The following is a 16,477-nucleotide window of genomic DNA, read 5'->3' as shown; positions in this document are numbered from 1 at the left end:
GGAAAAAAGGAATTGGAAGGAAAAAAATGTGAATAAACAACCAGAAATTAAACTAAAACAGTATAAAAAAATCAGGAGAAGATGGCTAATGAAACCTGAGTTAGAATCATAACCCTTTTCAATCTTGCACAAAACAGTATATAAGTTTAATTGGACCCACTGGGTTTTGCAAGCTTACTTGTCTAAGAGGCTGCTGATTGCTTTAATGGAAACATCATCCTTCACAGTGTCAGGAGAACACATGGGAATCTCTGATCACACATGCCAGATGTCACATTTTGTGACACTTTTAAACCTTGAAATGTTGTTGTAGTTTTGGAAAGCCATAAAAGCCAAGGATGGCATGCTTTGTTCACTAGTGGTTCTTTTGTAAAAGGCTTTTGGTGCTGAAATGCTGTCAATAATCACAACCTCTCTGTTAAAATGGTGCCAAAGTGTACACATATAAATTAAGGCTTAAATGATGTTGTGAAGTATTGTATGTTGACTTTGGAAAATGAAGTGGCTGTCTTGATTTTTGCTGCAGAAAATATTTTAAAATATTTGTTATTAGTAAATGGAGCTTCTTTGAAAAATCACATCATTTTTTGTAACTGGGCTTTTACTGAAAAGATGTGAATTGAGCCTTGGACTTCAAAATGTTCTAGAACAGTGCAGTTTTGCTTTCTGCAGACTATGAAAGATGGTCTCTGATACAAGTTTCAGATTTGGGTGGCTTCCAGCAATCCTTCTCTGATCTCTGTTATGCTAGTGCCCTGAAGAAGGAGTCATGCATCAGGAAGCCTTTCTGATAGACAGAGCCACACAGCAGAGAGACAAACCAACTCAAACGGGAGAAACAGCAAACAACAGATGGATACAATCAGACAGCAAAATTCAGGGAAACAGTGAGACAGTACTGATCCAGAGTATTACTGAGCTACGATGAGCACATCAGGAGCCTGTATCAGAGGAAGGAGGAGTCTTAAGAAGGAATTTGAAAGGAGATAATGAGATAGCTCTGCAGATGTTTACTGTGATTCCCTCCTAGGCATGAAGGAAAGTGTGGGAGGAACATGGAGGCACTTGTTTGAATATTTGTCATGTGGGGGTGGAAGCTGATAGTGTGGGTTATCAGAGAGAGATTATTGCATCTCTCTGGTGCAGCAGAGTTAGAGCAGCAGAAGAACATAAGGAAATTACTTCAGCCATCAGACAGTCGGCTCCTTGGAGTTCTCAGGCTGAATCCATAAGTACTGAGATGTGGCTTTAGTGGGACAAGTAAAAGAGAAGAACAAGCATGGGAGTAGAGTTGATTAGTTGATTTTGTTATGATTTTGGAGAATGCCAGTGATGTTTTCCTAAGGAATCAGGAATTCAGCTCCATTAGCTTTATTGACTGTGTCTTGTGACTGTATCCAGAACTCAGTGTGCTCACACAAAGATACCTACATGTGGATCTTAGTAAGAACTGAATGCCAAGGATATAAAATCTCATGCTGCTGGTTTAAATTGTTCTTCAGCTGACACTGATAAGAACTTTGCCTGAAACCTCAGTCAGACTGGGATTTCACTTTTTGTGCTCTATGTGGTACTTTGTATCCAAGCATTTTGTTCAGCTTGCAGATGATGATTCCGCTTTAATTAAAATTTCCTACGAGCTCTTGATTTAACTCCCCTATCCATCTGTTATTGCACTAATATCCCACATAATGTCTTACAGTAGCTCCCAGAGAGCCTAGTAAAAAAAGTGATGACATCATTTACTGTTGGGTTGTGAAATACAATCCAGCATTGTACATTATCTTTTCTAAGGGCTCCTACAACCTGAAGTAAAGCATGGCACTGAGAGCCAAGTCCAAGAGATGTGAGCAGCTATCTCCACACATCACTGTGCAGTTCCTTATGGAAAATAATGACTTGGATCTCAAAAGCAATACAGCTGCCTGTGTCCCTGAGACAGTTTAAGGGCAGCCCCGTGTTAGTGCAGTAGCATTGCCCAGCATTGGAACAAGCTGGTTTAGTGCTTGTTAGGCTGTTTTGGTAAAACTGCACTGTAGAATGGAAGTGTGCTTTAAATAGAAATATCTGTAAGATGCTTTTTAATATTGTGCTCTGCTATTTTTTGTGATGTATTCTGCTTTGAAGAGCTGCTTTTTCTCTATCTGAGCTAAAAAATTGTGCCACAATAATAAGCAAGAGCACTCCTAAGACTGGAAGTAAATATATGTGAAAAGAACAACTTGTTATTTGAATGTTTGCCTGAAGGGGCAATTTCTAAACTTCTAGGAAAATTCCATTCCCTTCCTTCATGTTAATGAAGGAAGGGAATAAAATTAAATAAAAGCTGGGAGGATATGAGAGCATAGCATGGTAGTGTGATATATCTGGGCCACAGCTCAAGAAGTAAAAAGTCATCTCACCCCCCTTGTCTTTTTATTGAGCACTGTGATATTTAATTTTCAATAATGAACTGTATTTATGCAAAAGCTTTCTGCCCTACCAAATGAAAGGAGGAACATGTTGACAGGAAACAAAAATTGCATAATCTCTGCAGAAGTCTGTGACTGAATCACTGCTCTGTTCAACCCTGAACCATTTGATATGGCATCAGGAGGTTTCTTGCTTCCACTGGCCTGAATAAGAAAAGGATAAATGACCACTGCCATTAAGGCATCAGGGCCACATTTGTCTCAGTTGTAAATTACCCCCGTAGTAAAATGGGATTAAATAGTGCATATTGATGACCTCCAGTAAAATCTTCTAGGGGGATCATGTTATGCTTGGAATCAGTCTTTTCAGGCACTCTGAGTGGTGGAATGGGTTAACACAGTAGCAATATTTCTCCAGGTTTTCCCCCATTTCTCTTTTTCACACTTGGAAGCAGTGACTTCTGGCTGCTATGTGCTGGACCACATGCAGACACAGCAGTAGGCCCTTGGCTTCTCTGACTGCATCTGCTGTCCAAGCAACTGCTCCTCACTCCCTCAGAGGAAGACACAGTGGGCAAATAGAAATATTTTGCAGGTCAGATGGGGCTAATGGACCACAAACTGGAGCATTCTGACCAAAATGCATATTTAATTGCAGGTTGTTTCTTGAATTTCTGGCAGGCACTCTGCTTGACTGGTTTCTGGTGACCAGATCTAGTTTTGCATTTTTCCATTCCTGATCATGTCAGTATTATTCAGAGGCACTCTCTGACTTTCCAGGAATTTCTTAATCCCTCTGAGATCAGCCATACATACATACATCCAGGTAGTCCTCAAGTAGTGCAGTTACGTTAAGGCACTCCTACAATAAATAACAATTGTCACATCTGCCGAGGTAATTTCTGGAAAAACATGCTTTGATTGTTTTTGTTTCATTATGTTGTGTTTTTCACTCAAAATGTTGGCTTTAGGTTTGTGTATCCAAAGGAAAGTCAATGCTGCTTGTCCAGAATGTAAGGAATTTCCCTCAGGCCTGTGCTTTTGTCCTTCATATCTTTAGGAGCAATTCTCTAGATTTAACCAGCTAGGTGGGGCTGATTAAGGTAACACATATATGAAGTAGGCCAGGGTTGCTGCTCTTTGTTTTCCAGTTATTTTGGGCGTTTTTTGTTTGTTTGTTTGTTTTTTACATACTCTAACATCCCAAAATTAGATCTCTGTTACATCTGTTACATATACATCTGAAACCCATGACATTCGTGGACTTCTTTCAGAATATTCCTTGGACCAGATTATTTCAGTGTTAAAGCCTGCTTCTCAACATTTCCCCTGTTGCTTATTTAAATAAGAGCTGCTCCTTTACCTCCTCCATCAAACAGTGCAACTTTTAGATCTCTTAAAGCAGCTGCTGCTGCACTCTGCACCAGCAGTGATATCATTTCATTAGTGGGAAATAAAGCCTGGTTAAGTAAATGTGGTATAAAGTATTATGTAAGAGGAAACATTTAATGAGCAGATGATTAAAGTTCTGTTTACATTGTATACACATGACCAGTTAAGTTTTTCTTGGCTGTATTGTGTAAAAAAATATGTGTGTCCTAAGTAAGGAGTGAATTTGTTTTTCTAATATTCCCATCATGCTGGAGCTAATATATCTGACATTGCAAAGCTTTGAGATTCTCCAAGAGAATGTAGATTACTATAGAGACTATAAATGCAGAAATAAGAGTAAGCATATTTAGGTTGAAGACAGCTTAGTTATAAAATTTGGTTGCTTAAAAACATTTCCAATGCCTTCTGATGTGGCTGGGCCAGTGTCTTCTCCTTTTCTCTCCAGGTAGGAAACCAAGTAAGGAGTTTGTAAGACAGGACATAGTCAAGGATCAGCCTTCAGATCCATCAGAAAGTTGGTAGTTATCTGTGTTCAATTAAGGCACCACAGAAGAAGGAGCCTAACATATCAGGCATATCAAGCAACAATAGCAGAGGTCTGGAAAAAATTTCCTAAAAAGGACCATATTGGCCAAAGACACCCAGACAAGATGCTGTCTTGACTGCTAAGATGATGCCAAGGGTCAGACCACAAAACTAAAAGAAATGAGATCAGACTGGGAACTTAAGTTATGGCTAAAATCCATCCCTCCAAAGGAATTAATCAGATGAGGTTTGGAAGGCTTTATCTGGGAAAGGAGATGTCTTCTCTGCCTTCAGTTCTCTGGCTGTTGTTATAAAGGAGGCGCTTAGGCCCTTTCATTAGACATGGAGTATGTGCAGCTTGGTTGTGCAATAAGTACCAGTGTGTGTGCATGAAACTGATGTGTGTTGGAGCTCCTTAGTGGACTCAGGCCAAAGCTTGCTCTCGGTCAGCAGTCCTGTGGGCAAATACTGTTCCCTGAGCTGCTGCACACAGTGCTGGTCCCACCACACCTGGCTGTGTTCTGCAGTTCCCTAAATAAAACATGCTGATCCAGTGAGTCGCTCGTGAACAGAAAAGGCCTTGAGTAAATGTCCCATTCAAGTTCTCTTTGTAGCAGTTTCTAAAGATGAATCTGTTGCTGAGGTAAGATATGCAGTTGGTTTTCCATAGTGCATGAAATCTTCCAGCCCATAAATTTTCAGCTGTCTATGGGTGACCTTGCTCAGATTGTCGGCACTCTAGGAGAGATCTGGTAGGAGGTCAAACTTTTGAGAATACCTAAAGCTGACTTGTAAATTATAGTCAATGTATTACCCAGTAGTATCTGAACTGTTAAAAATGGGTTGGAAATGGCACACAATCTTGTAAATAATCTTTAAGATCAAGTGGACAGAATAGTTACAATAATGATAGGCATGAGTCAAAGGGGAAAAACTCAGCAGTTTTTCTCCCTCTTCAGAAAATGCGTATAAGATGAACCTTCTAGGCAGGCCTAGCCAAACTACTTTATTTCCTACTTATGACCCTCCAAGTCATTGTTTTTAGTTCCCTTTCTTTGCCCTCTAACACCAGACAAAATAGGAAGCCATAATTTGGTTACCTCCACTTGTTCAATTGCAAAATAGCTTGTCTAATCATGGAACATGCCAAGAGATTTTAGGTAACAGTTTTTTCTTGCCACCTGTACATTCATTCCTGCCCACATAAAGTTTTCCAGGAAAAAGATTTTCACATTCTGCATCTGAAAACTAATAAAAAGTTAAAAGAAATTCTTTGTAGGGTTTTAATTCAGCTTTTTTTTCTTTACCTTTGTCTTATGTTAGCAGCTTCTTCTAAAAGTGTGCTTTTTGCTCTTTATGCAGACTGTATGTGGATGGACCTTTTGGAAGTCCCTTTGAGGAATCCCTGAACTACGAGGTCAGCCTCTGCGTGGCTGGAGGTATTGGGGTTACACCATTTGCATCTGTGCTCAACACACTGCTGTAAGTGAGCTTAAGCCTTTAAAGTCATTTTGTCACAGTTTACAGCAGCGATGCATGTCAGAAAGGCTTTGAGGGTCTCAGAAAACTTCCACTGCCTTAAGTGAATGATTCCTTGAAAAGAGGTAGAGGACTGAGATGTCCCTAAAAGGCATAAATCCTCTCAGACCAGCTCTGTAACCCAAGGAGTAGTGGCAGAGATGCACCTGAACTGGGACAGTGTCACCAGCCTTTGTATCCTGCCACCAGTCAAGGTTGTGATTAATCTAGTCACAGCCCTTCAGCAGGACCTGTTCCCCCAGTCCCAGCTTAGGTGAGGCTGTGTACAGTAACAGTTTTTGGGAGTCAGACAGTTGTGACAATCCTTTTGCTGGAAATGTAGGACCAACTCTCCTGGTTTGACTTTTTAAATATCTAAGCTTGAGGATTTAATAGAAGGGGATCAGTCTGAATTCAGGTAGTATGCAGATGTTTAACTCCATTTGAAAAGTTTAAATTTCTGATATGCATTTTTCTATTTTTCCCTTCATGTTTTTCTCATTTTTTTTAAATTTCACTTTAATGTAAAGCCTTTGATATTCAATGCAGATTAAACATTTAACGTCTTGTTTTTCTGTCACATTGACAGCATGGTTCCCATTAAATCTTATGCTATGTGAAATAGGCTTCCTTTTATGATTGCTATTGATTTTATTTATATTTTCTAGAGTTATTGGTTAAGGGCTCCAGTCACAGGTTTAGCACCCCTGTGTCAAAGACCCAGTGTAAACAGCCAGCCAAAGCAGCAAACCTTCCCTGAGAGGCTGAGAGGCCATCTGGCTTTGGGAGGGCTTTGCAGTGCACAGTTAAAGCATTTCTTGCAAGATGAGCATGCCAGTGGTCAGCTCTAACTCCAAAGTGAAGCTGAAGTGTGGAATTTAGGTGCTGTAAACATTCTTCTGTCCTTAGCCTGGGCTGGACCTGACAGTGCCAAGTGCTGAAGGTTATTAGCCTTGTGTGTCTCACGGTGCTGCAGCCCCCAAAGACCATCTTGGGCTCCCTCATTTTCTTTTCCTGAGAGCATACAGATCACCTTCTCAAAACCAGGGTGCATTTTTGCTGAAAGCCTGGGGCTCAGGTGGATAAAATGACTGTTTTCCTTGTGATGGATTATCCCTGATAGCGTTCAGCAAAAATGTCACGGAACACAAAGATGGGCCAGCAGCAGGTAATTAGATGTTTGCCTCGAATGTGTGTTATCTGAGGCTGTAGGAGTTCTCACAGACACTGTGAGAAAATGGTAGTGTCCAAAGGATTTTGCAATGTCCATTTATCTGCATAAAGCCATAAACTGACTTCCAAGAAGCTAATTCCATAACCTGCCTTTTTAGCTGCTCTTCCCCTTGTGCACTGTGTTATATACAAGGGAATCATTCCGGGGGAAAGCAGAAGTCTTAGTCTGCTTCCCTCCTCAGTATTTAAACGTCAACAAGACGCTGGTTTAGTGGCTGATCTGTGTGTGTCTTTGCCCTGTCTTGGAAGCAGATATTGGCAGGTAAGAGCTAGCAAACTGCCTGATGGTGCCAGCGCTGCAGAGCAGCCAGGCCAGTCCTGTTGTGTCAAGGACACTCAGGTCTGGAGAGATCCAAAGTCTGTCCTTGAAATCTTGTTTCCTGCTCTGTTGTTTTCCTGTTGTATGTACATAATTTGATTCATGCCCCTGCCCTTCCCTCCACTTAGCTGTTGAACCCTGTGCCCTATTTTAAGAAATTATTATGTACTTTATGGAAAGCTAGAGGCTTTTATGCACAAGAGTCTGGAAATAATGGCTGTTATGGGCAGTGTAACACAGAAACACACAAGAGATGGGTTTTGTAATGGGGGATTGCACCTCTCCTGCACAATATATCCTGCTGGAGGTAGACCCAGGCATATGTGTCTGGGGTGCTCTTTTAAATCTATGCTGGATTTGTTTGATGAAGTCTTTCAGTCCAGTCTCTTTGTCCAGATGCAGTGTTTCATCACCGAAAGTGGTGTTTTGTTACTGAACTGGAGCGTTTCAATACAAAATGCCTTGCATTTTTCTCTTTTATCCCTGTTTATAGTGAAAAGCATTTATTTTCCTTGCTACTGCTTATAGTCCTCTTGTCATATCTGACCAGGTTGTGACCCTTCCTAAGTGCTTGTCTTAGTCTAGGCAGTCAGAAAGAGATGGAGGAAATCGTGTTTAGAAAGTCAGCAGTTAACAAATAAAAAATTGGAAATCAGGACTTGAAAGACACAGTCTGAAAGCACTTTTTTTACTGTCTCTTGGGAGTTTACATGAAAGGCAAGTCCTCAGTTCTACGTGCTGCTGAGGTGCTGCTGATGTCTCCATCCTTGCTCCTCAGAGCAGATGTATAGGGAGGCAAGACACTGGTTGGAGCCATCACTTATATAGATCTCTTAACCCTATATCCTGGCTGGATATGCCAGCAACTCTGCAGTTTGGAATAAAGTACAGTGGGTATGGTGAGATGTATCATGAAACTTTTTGACCAGGCCTGGCTTCTAGGACTGGCATTTTAATTTTAAGTGAACAGGCTATGCTCTTCTCTATCTGAAAATCATTCTAGGAGGAAAAGGAGGAAACTATGCACTGACCATTTCAGTGATTAGAACAACAAAAACCACTGTTGGCTAACTAAGAAAATGCTTCTTGAATACTTGTGCTTTATTTGAACTCATTATTCATCAGGATATTTTTATTTCTCTTTTCTTTCCTAGTTAATTCAAATCCTTCCTTTGTACTTTTTTGTGTTTTAATTGAATTAGAAATCTGACACGAGAGTCCTGTTTTTCTAAATGCAATGCCAGAATCTGCCCATGGCTGCACTTTATCCACCAGCATTTTCTGAGGTCTGTAATATATCACACAGCTCCCTAACACAATGGAGCTCTGATTTCATTTGGTCTTTGTGATTTTGCTACAGTATTAATTATAATCAACCAAAGCCTTTCATATAGAAAGGCAGAATTAAGTCCTGACATGATTACATTTGTCAATATTTTCCACTTACGGACCTCTTTATAAACCTAATAAAGCATTGACATAATACACTTGAACTTAGAATGTCTCCTTTGCTTTGAAATAAAAGTTTGATGATGATATATGAATCCATATTTGCTGCCCAAATCATCTGTATAGCTGACAACTTCCTAGTGTGGAAGCAGTGTCTGTGATGGCTGTTAGCTCTGTGCTAGATATTTAATATTCTCAGGATAATCCAAATAGGCTGTGCTGGTCAATTCAGCGTCTGATGTGTCATAGCTTGAAGAGCAGCTTAGCAGTTAGCTTCTAAAGGAAATTCATGTTTCCATTAATAAATATAAAGCATCCTCATTAATGTTTCCTTTTTAAATTATAGTTTTTAACTACCCACACATTTTATTTTCAAGTGACGGCTGGAAATGCTACAAGCTCAGAAGACTCTACTTCATTTGGGTGTGCAGGGACATTGAGTCTTTCCGCTGGTTTGCAGATCTGCTCTGTATGTTGCATAACAAGGTAATGGGTGTTGCTTGGAGGGATCCTGACAGCTTAAATGCAAGGTATGCCCACACCACACACCTGGCATTTTGTAGAGGATGGCAGCCTTGCTCAAAACGAGTGAGCTCCAGCAGTAGCTTGGGCTGCCTGATCCAGGCTTCACTTGTTCTTGGAGCAAAACCAGTTTGAGCATCCATCACCAATGTTTCATTGCAGTGTTGCCATGTTCCAGTAGCCTGGACACTTACCTGTGTCCAGACTACTTTATGAGATGAAAGAAGAAGCACATGCAGTCTGGGAAGCCTTGAGTGACCTTTAGTCATTTGGCTAGTAGGCAGATTGAAAAGGGAGTGGGATTTACAATTTCAAGTATATTTTAGGAGCCATGGAGCTTCCTAAAATAATATTTTTTACATGGCATGATGTGCTATACAAGCACATCCTCTTCATTGAAAAGCTTACTTCATTGATGCTGAAACCCATGTACCTCAGCATAGTAGGCACAAGTGACTTCACACTTACATTAAGAAAAAGAATATTATTTCACTAGCTGTTTTTATCATCCTCCCAGCTTTGGCAGGAGAATCGGCCAGACTATATAAATATCCAGCTGTACCTCAGTCAAACAGATGGAATACAGGTATGTGGCCAAATGTTGTTTGTAAACTAAACTAGACCTTGGAGTAATAGGCAATGCAAACTGTCAGTCAAAGGCAGAAGGGGATTACTGCAGATGGTAAAAACAGGAGATGAGGCCATAAACTCGGGTGACTGATTCATTAATAGAGCAAGACAGCCAGTTCATCCCCACAGCATAAAGACAGTCTAGTGCAGTACCCTTAACTCAATTAGGTGCAGGCAGAAATCCCTATCTTCCTTTTCTAGGAGAACAAGGTCCTTCCAGGCCAGGCCACAGACCAGACAGTTGGCCATGTTTGATGGGAAATCTGCATCGTTTCTGGGCTATGAACCAAACCAGAATAGTTCTAGGAACTCACAAGCTCGGATCTTCTTGTCCCATATATATCGTGAAAGAACCTAGCTATTTTTAAAAGCTTTTCATTTCATTGTCTCATATATAGATGAAAGATAGAAATTTCTTGATGTGTAAGACTGGAAATTATACTGAACTGTCAATTGACATGTATTGCCCACGCTAACGCCAGGCTAATTCCCCAACTCTTGGCATCTCATGTAACTATTTATGCTTGCAACCTTCATTTTACATTATTTAGCACATAAGCCTAGGTACAAGTCTTTACTGTGCCATGTCAGGAAGCTTTGCATTGACTACAGAGGGCCCAGAGCCAAGCCTAACAATTACTGCAATACATGAAATGCAGTGAAAAACCATGCCCAAAGGATTTTGATCTGCCTGCTATCAGGTGGAGATAGCATAACATTCACAGCTCTGGTAGGAACACAGTCCTGTGGTTTAAATGATGTGATAGCTACAGTAGTTATGACTATGACAAATGTAATGCCTGGGCAACATATGTTGATGGAAATGGAGAACTTGAAAATGCCTAATTGATGAACCTGGTATGTAGTTGTTAGGTTAAAATTAAAACCTGAAGCAGGACTGCAATGCAATGTGATAGGGAAAGTGAAATAATAGTAAATTCAAAGGGACTTTTTCTGATACTATATAGTACACAAATACTGGATAGTGATGCTAATTAAGCAGCTGCTGAATTTATTTAAGTCAGCTTTTTGATTGAAGTCCTTCTTTAGAGTCATTTTTTTGTGCTGTTGAACAAAACTGCCATGAAGCATAGTGCTGCTCATAATTGCTCAAGGAGTTAAGTCTCCATGGCCATACAGGTGGTGTGTTCACTGATGTTTGTCCAAAGTGCTGACTGCTGCCAAAATTTGGGCAGTTACACTACTTGCTCCCTTTGTGAGAAGCCCTTGTGCCTGTGTGGTAAGAGCTCACCCTGCAGCAAGTGCCTCTTGTGTATGAAAACCCAAGGGAGGCTGAGTTGGCCAGGACTGTGTTTGCATTGGTGTGAGCAGTGTTTCGGATTGTTCAGCAAGGGAGGGAATGTGGGAGCCTAGATAATGGATGGCTCTCTGCCTCTTGTTGCTCTGTTAGGGCAGCAAACCCAGGGTTGTGCCCTGCAATGGGAGGGCATTTCACCTTATCAAAAGGCTGGTGAGTTAGCATTCTGGAATGGAGTGGGTTCCATCTGGGGAGCAGTTTTGGCTGCTTTCTGCTGTTGCAGCAGCTCAAAACAGCTGGCAGACTACTCTCAGGGAGAAAAGTAAGATTTCCCTTGTTGCTTTTTCAGACCTAGTCATCTTAATAGTTACTTGTACAAAGTTTAAAAAAAAGACTTCAGACAAAAATATGATTTTTGCATCAGCAGCATTTCTTCCAGCTTAGCATTAAAAGCCAGTGTGGGAATGAGTAACAGGAGCATGGGTATTGTTTTATGGATTAAATAAATTGGTTTAAAAGTAATGTAGAAATTAATGAGCAGCTGCATGAGGGACAATGTATATAACACCAAGGAGAGCCATTGAAAAGATACTGAGCAGAGGTATTGGTGCATAAAATGGCTGCAGCTCCCATCACAACTGTTTGGTACTTGTGCTCAGGTTTTACACCTCAGCACTCCAGCAAGTCAGCCAATAGCAGAAATGGGAGCCCTGGGTGATATGAGGCAATTTGCAAATCAGGCAGAATGGAATTTTTTGTTTCTTTCAGAAAATAATTGGTGAAAAATATCAAGCTTTAAACTCCAGGCTTTTGATTGGACGACCCCGGTGGAAGCTCCTGTTTGATGACATAGCAAAGTGCAATAGGAGGTAAGTGCTCGTCCACTTGAAGGGTGCCACACCTGGATGGCTGAGCATATCTGTTCCTAGCTATGTTTGCATGAAAATATTTCTGGGATTTATCTTGCTGAGAGATAGCCTATACAAACTGAAACACTTTTTTTTTTTACGTTCAGAGCAGTTCAGCTTCTTATGCAGTTGAGGTGTTCAGTGGCTCAGAAAATAAAAGTAGCAGATTTCCATCTCACTGCACAGAGATTACATATGTTCTTGTCCATGACAATGTCTTGCTTTCAGCATATGCTGGTTCTTTATATAAAGTTACATTTCTTAAAATTGTTGATTCATGATTTGTAATGCTACCTTACAAACAGAATTCACAAGGAAGAATTTGAATTACCTGTATTGTTTTTATTCAGAAGATTTATTCTCTTTGGGTATTTCTAGCTATTTTATATTCTCTGTTAAAACCTGGCAATGCATTTTTATTGTGCTGGGAAAGCATATTATGGTCTGAAATAAGACAAGTGTAAACCAGAGAAGGCGTACATATAGAATGTCTTTGTCCAGATCCAACTTTGTTGGATGAATATTTTACCTGCCACTGGCAGTTCATTGCCTCAAAAGCTGATCTGAAGAAGGGACTGTGTGATTCTTCCTTAATCTACTTCTGGAAAAGTCAGTGGTGTTGGAGCAAACCCCCCTGAGTAGCTGTTGATAGTAATCTGGGTGCATCAGGTTGAGAGGTGCTCTGCAGAATTTTCCCTCAAGAACTTTTTGTCCTCTCTTGCACCTGCAAAGTGAAATCTGCTTGTTGACTCCCCTCTTCTGAGGCTAAATATGACTAGGGGACACTGAGCCCTAGCTCTTGAGAAATACTGAGTGCCAAATGTCTCACTGTGGGCAGTGTGAGCTGCTGACAGTACTTGTCTTGGATTCAGGTCATAGAGGGTGTTGTGAGCAGGACGCCCCATAGGCTGCTACATCTCTGGTAGAATTTTCACACTGAAAGAAGGGGCTTAGAGCAAAGAAACATGGGAAAGAGAGGGAAAGAGAGAATTCAGAGGACCAAGCTGACTCTCTGGGCTCACAGATCTCTGCATAGTGGGCTGTTGACCTTTTGTACTCCATTCTAATGTCTTTGTTTAACTATGTGAGTGCAGTTTTAAAAGATGAAAATTATGAGGTTCCTGCCACTTCCCTTCGAGGATGTAAGAGCACATAGTATAGATGAAGCCATTAGTAGTAGCAGTAGTAGTAATAGTAGTCATACTTGACTTTTCTTTTTTTGCTTTCCATTGCATTACTCCAAACTAGACTTCAAGTACCATTTCCTCTGCATTTTCACATCAGGTCTTTAAATTGGGCTGCCATTTTCAAGCAAGGTGTCTTTAATACCAAAATAATGTTCTCTTTTGATTGCCTTGCTAAGATGTAGGCTTTGTCCCTCTTTGTCATCTCTTTATCAAGGTTTATATAGGTCTGTACCTATAGATGTAGTTACATGTAATGGTGCACAGTAGCAAAGCCTGAATCTCACCTGTCCTGCAGAAATTTACCTTTTGTAGCTAATTATTCTCTGTATTTCCTTGAATGAGATGGGAACTTTAGTTTTTCCCTCTAGTCCAATTTTCAGGTCTGCTACTAGCTTTATTTCAGTTCTTATTTCTCTGTAACTTTCCACCTAAATGCCCCTGCTGCTATACAGAGACCAAAAATACCAAACTAAAGCAAAACAGGTCAATCAAGTTGTTTCCAACATCTGGTGCCAGTGTTCAGACTTTCACATTTGCAATCATCCCCTTGGGCTTGTTTATGGGCAGCCAAGATATTTTCCAGTTTTTATCTTGTGATTTTGGGAAAAGCTGCATATAAATAAACAGGCAGCTGGCAAAGCTCTCTGTCTCTCTGTGTAGCCGTCTGATTGCTGTGTGCTTTGTGAATTGTTGCTGTTGTTGCTGTATGGGTCCCCAATAAGCAAAGTGCATTTGTAAGTGTCTGAGCTTTGCCAGACCTTCAAAGCATGACATGGGACAACCCAGCATCAGGTTCCTGCTCCTTTTTGATTTTCGGGAGGAGAGGAGCAGATGTATGCCATCTACTGTTCGTATTTCATATGACACCTGCCGACCCAGCAATCTGAACTGGAACAGTTACACAATAAATTACTGGTCTTGCTTTTTCATGCTTTTTGGGGGGGAATGGAGCAACAGCCTTGTTCCTGTTCAGTTGTGTGCTGGATGAAAAGCTTGCACCATGCTCAGTTCGCTTAGGTCAAAAGGGCATGTGCCTTTTTCCAGGTAGAGAATGATCTAGAAAAAGACATGAATACCTGTAGGAGAAAAAAAAACATGGAGCACCATGATATGTTTCTCATGTGTTCTAAAGGAGAAACCTCTCTCTAGGAACGAATGTGGGATTTAAAAGAGGAACATTTCATACTCTGTCCCCTCAATGTAGCAAAATATTTAATCTCTCTCTCAACTCCTGCTGTTCATAAAATGGATGTAAGAATATGTGCTGACCTACTCATTACGTAGGAACACTGAGGAATTACTTGCTTAGTGCTCTGAAGAAGTAAATTCTAAATTGAAGTTTATAATTATTATAAAGAATGGCCTATAACATACTTTCCTTAACTGTAAACATGGTAATGGTATTAATGAAGATTTTCAGACATAGGACTACACAGCTGCCTGTTTTCATCTCAGACACAAAGTGAGCCTTTGTCCCAAACAAATGATAGATAAACAGTCAGGGTAGTAATGTGCTGCTCCATGTAGTAGCTTTCCTCAGCCACATTTCTGTTTGTGTTCCAGAAGCCAGGCAGGATCTGGGGGAGGAGGGGAGCAGGCATCTGCAGGCAGGGACACAGGGGAGGAAGGTAGATGATGTGTGAAGGGGTGTCCAGACTGGATGCTGGTGGTGGATATCCCAGGAAGGCAGTCTGAGAGCCTGTGGCTCACTGCACAGAACAGTGACTCAGCTGGGTTTCAGGAGACCTTAGCCATGGGTCTCTTGTGTGACTTCAGGCAAATCCTTTAACCTTCCTCTAATTCTGATCACTAGACTAAAATTCTGTATACCTTGGAAGGATGTTGCTGGGATGGGAATACATTGGCAGTATGTATTTTCTTTGATGGCTGTTTATATGTAATGAAAGAGAGAGGGGCAGCTGAACTCTTTGGGGTTTATTTTATCAGTTCACTGTACTAATTCAACTAAAGAAAAAGGAAAACAAACAAGCAAAGAAAAAAACCAAACCCAACAACGACATTCATTCTTTCAATTAAATACACAGTAGAAGACAGAGTCTTGCTGGCAGCTCATGAATCCTTTTTCTCCAGTGTGCACGGATTACAGGGATTTCAGAGTCTGCAAGTGCTGAGGATTGTTATTTGAGAGCAGCAGCTCTCTCATTATTGCAGCAAATTCAGCCACCAGCACAGCACCCATTGCCATTAAAAGGAATACTGCCAGAACAGGAAAGCTTAATATGTAAACATAAGGGTGAGAAAAGTATGAATTACGACTTTGCTATGGATTGAAATGAGAGATGATGTCATTGAAGGCAGTTAAAATCTGCATTGTAAGGTGCCTGCACAAGGACACCACTGCAGTTACCTGCATAACTTTTTGGTGATTTTTGCTGTTTGAGTGCTCAGATGTTTTTGGTGATTTTTGATGTTTGAGTGCCCTGCCAGTGTTGCTGTGCACTGGTGCAGCGTGCAGTGCCATGCTACTCCAGCAGCTGCCTGACACCTGACACGTACACGTGGCAGTGTGCACCAAAGATTTCTTCTTAAATCAGTTTCCTCCTCTCATCAAACACACACAGGGAGCTTTAAACTGAATTTGATTATCTTGCATATGCTAAAATATTATATATTAAATAGTTAGTGCATAAAATATCGAAACAGTCCTGGAGGCAGAACCCAGAACCCAAATCTCCATCCTCTTGGTAGGTGCTGTAGATCACAATAGTTAGAGACATGTTCCCTCTTGTATGCTTTTTCTTCATCCTAGTAAATCTTTTAGATCTTTTTCTGTAGTGGCACAATTTCAGCAGGAAGAAGATAATTTTTTTTTTTTTTATATGATACAGAAAAGGCAGCACTACATTGTATTTCTCTGCTTTCTTTCCCTCTCCTCATCTTTAAAAAAAAGGGAGATAGTGAATATTGTGAATGGCTCAGTCCTGCTGTGGTGGATGTGCTTTGTTCTGATGTTGACTAAAGTTCTGAGCCCTGAAATGTTGTGTGACTGTAAGTCTGACTTACAGCCTATTTTTAAGGTAACCAGAGAGCAAAGAGCTGTTGTCAGTAGAATGTTGTGAAAAAGTCAGGTTGACTAAGGAGCCCGGGCTGAGATCTATGGGTGA

General features: G+C 40.7%; 1 protein-coding gene across 2 annotated transcripts in view; it reads left to right on the top strand.

The window, feature by feature from the left end:
* Positions 1-16,477, top strand: part of NOX4 (NADPH oxidase 4) — a 110,355-nt gene that overhangs the window by 82,835 nt on the left and 11,043 nt on the right. For both annotated transcript variants that reach the window (XM_059838527.1, XM_059838528.1), the window contains 4 exons: positions 5,691-5,810; positions 9,225-9,333; positions 9,887-9,955; positions 12,026-12,126. In XM_059838527.1, the coding sequence (XP_059694510.1) occupies positions 5,691-5,810; positions 9,225-9,333; positions 9,887-9,955; positions 12,026-12,126 (399 nt within the window). The remainder of the gene's footprint in view (positions 1-5,690; positions 5,811-9,224; positions 9,334-9,886; positions 9,956-12,025; positions 12,127-16,477) is intronic.

The sequence above is a fragment of the Haemorhous mexicanus genome, chromosome 2 (assembly GCF_027477595.1).
Source record: "Haemorhous mexicanus isolate bHaeMex1 chromosome 2, bHaeMex1.pri, whole genome shotgun sequence".
In the NCBI taxonomy this organism is placed as follows: Eukaryota; Metazoa; Chordata; class Aves; order Passeriformes; family Fringillidae; genus Haemorhous; species Haemorhous mexicanus.
Note: the sequence above shows the minus strand (reverse complement) of the source record. Positions and strands in the feature narration are given on the sequence as shown.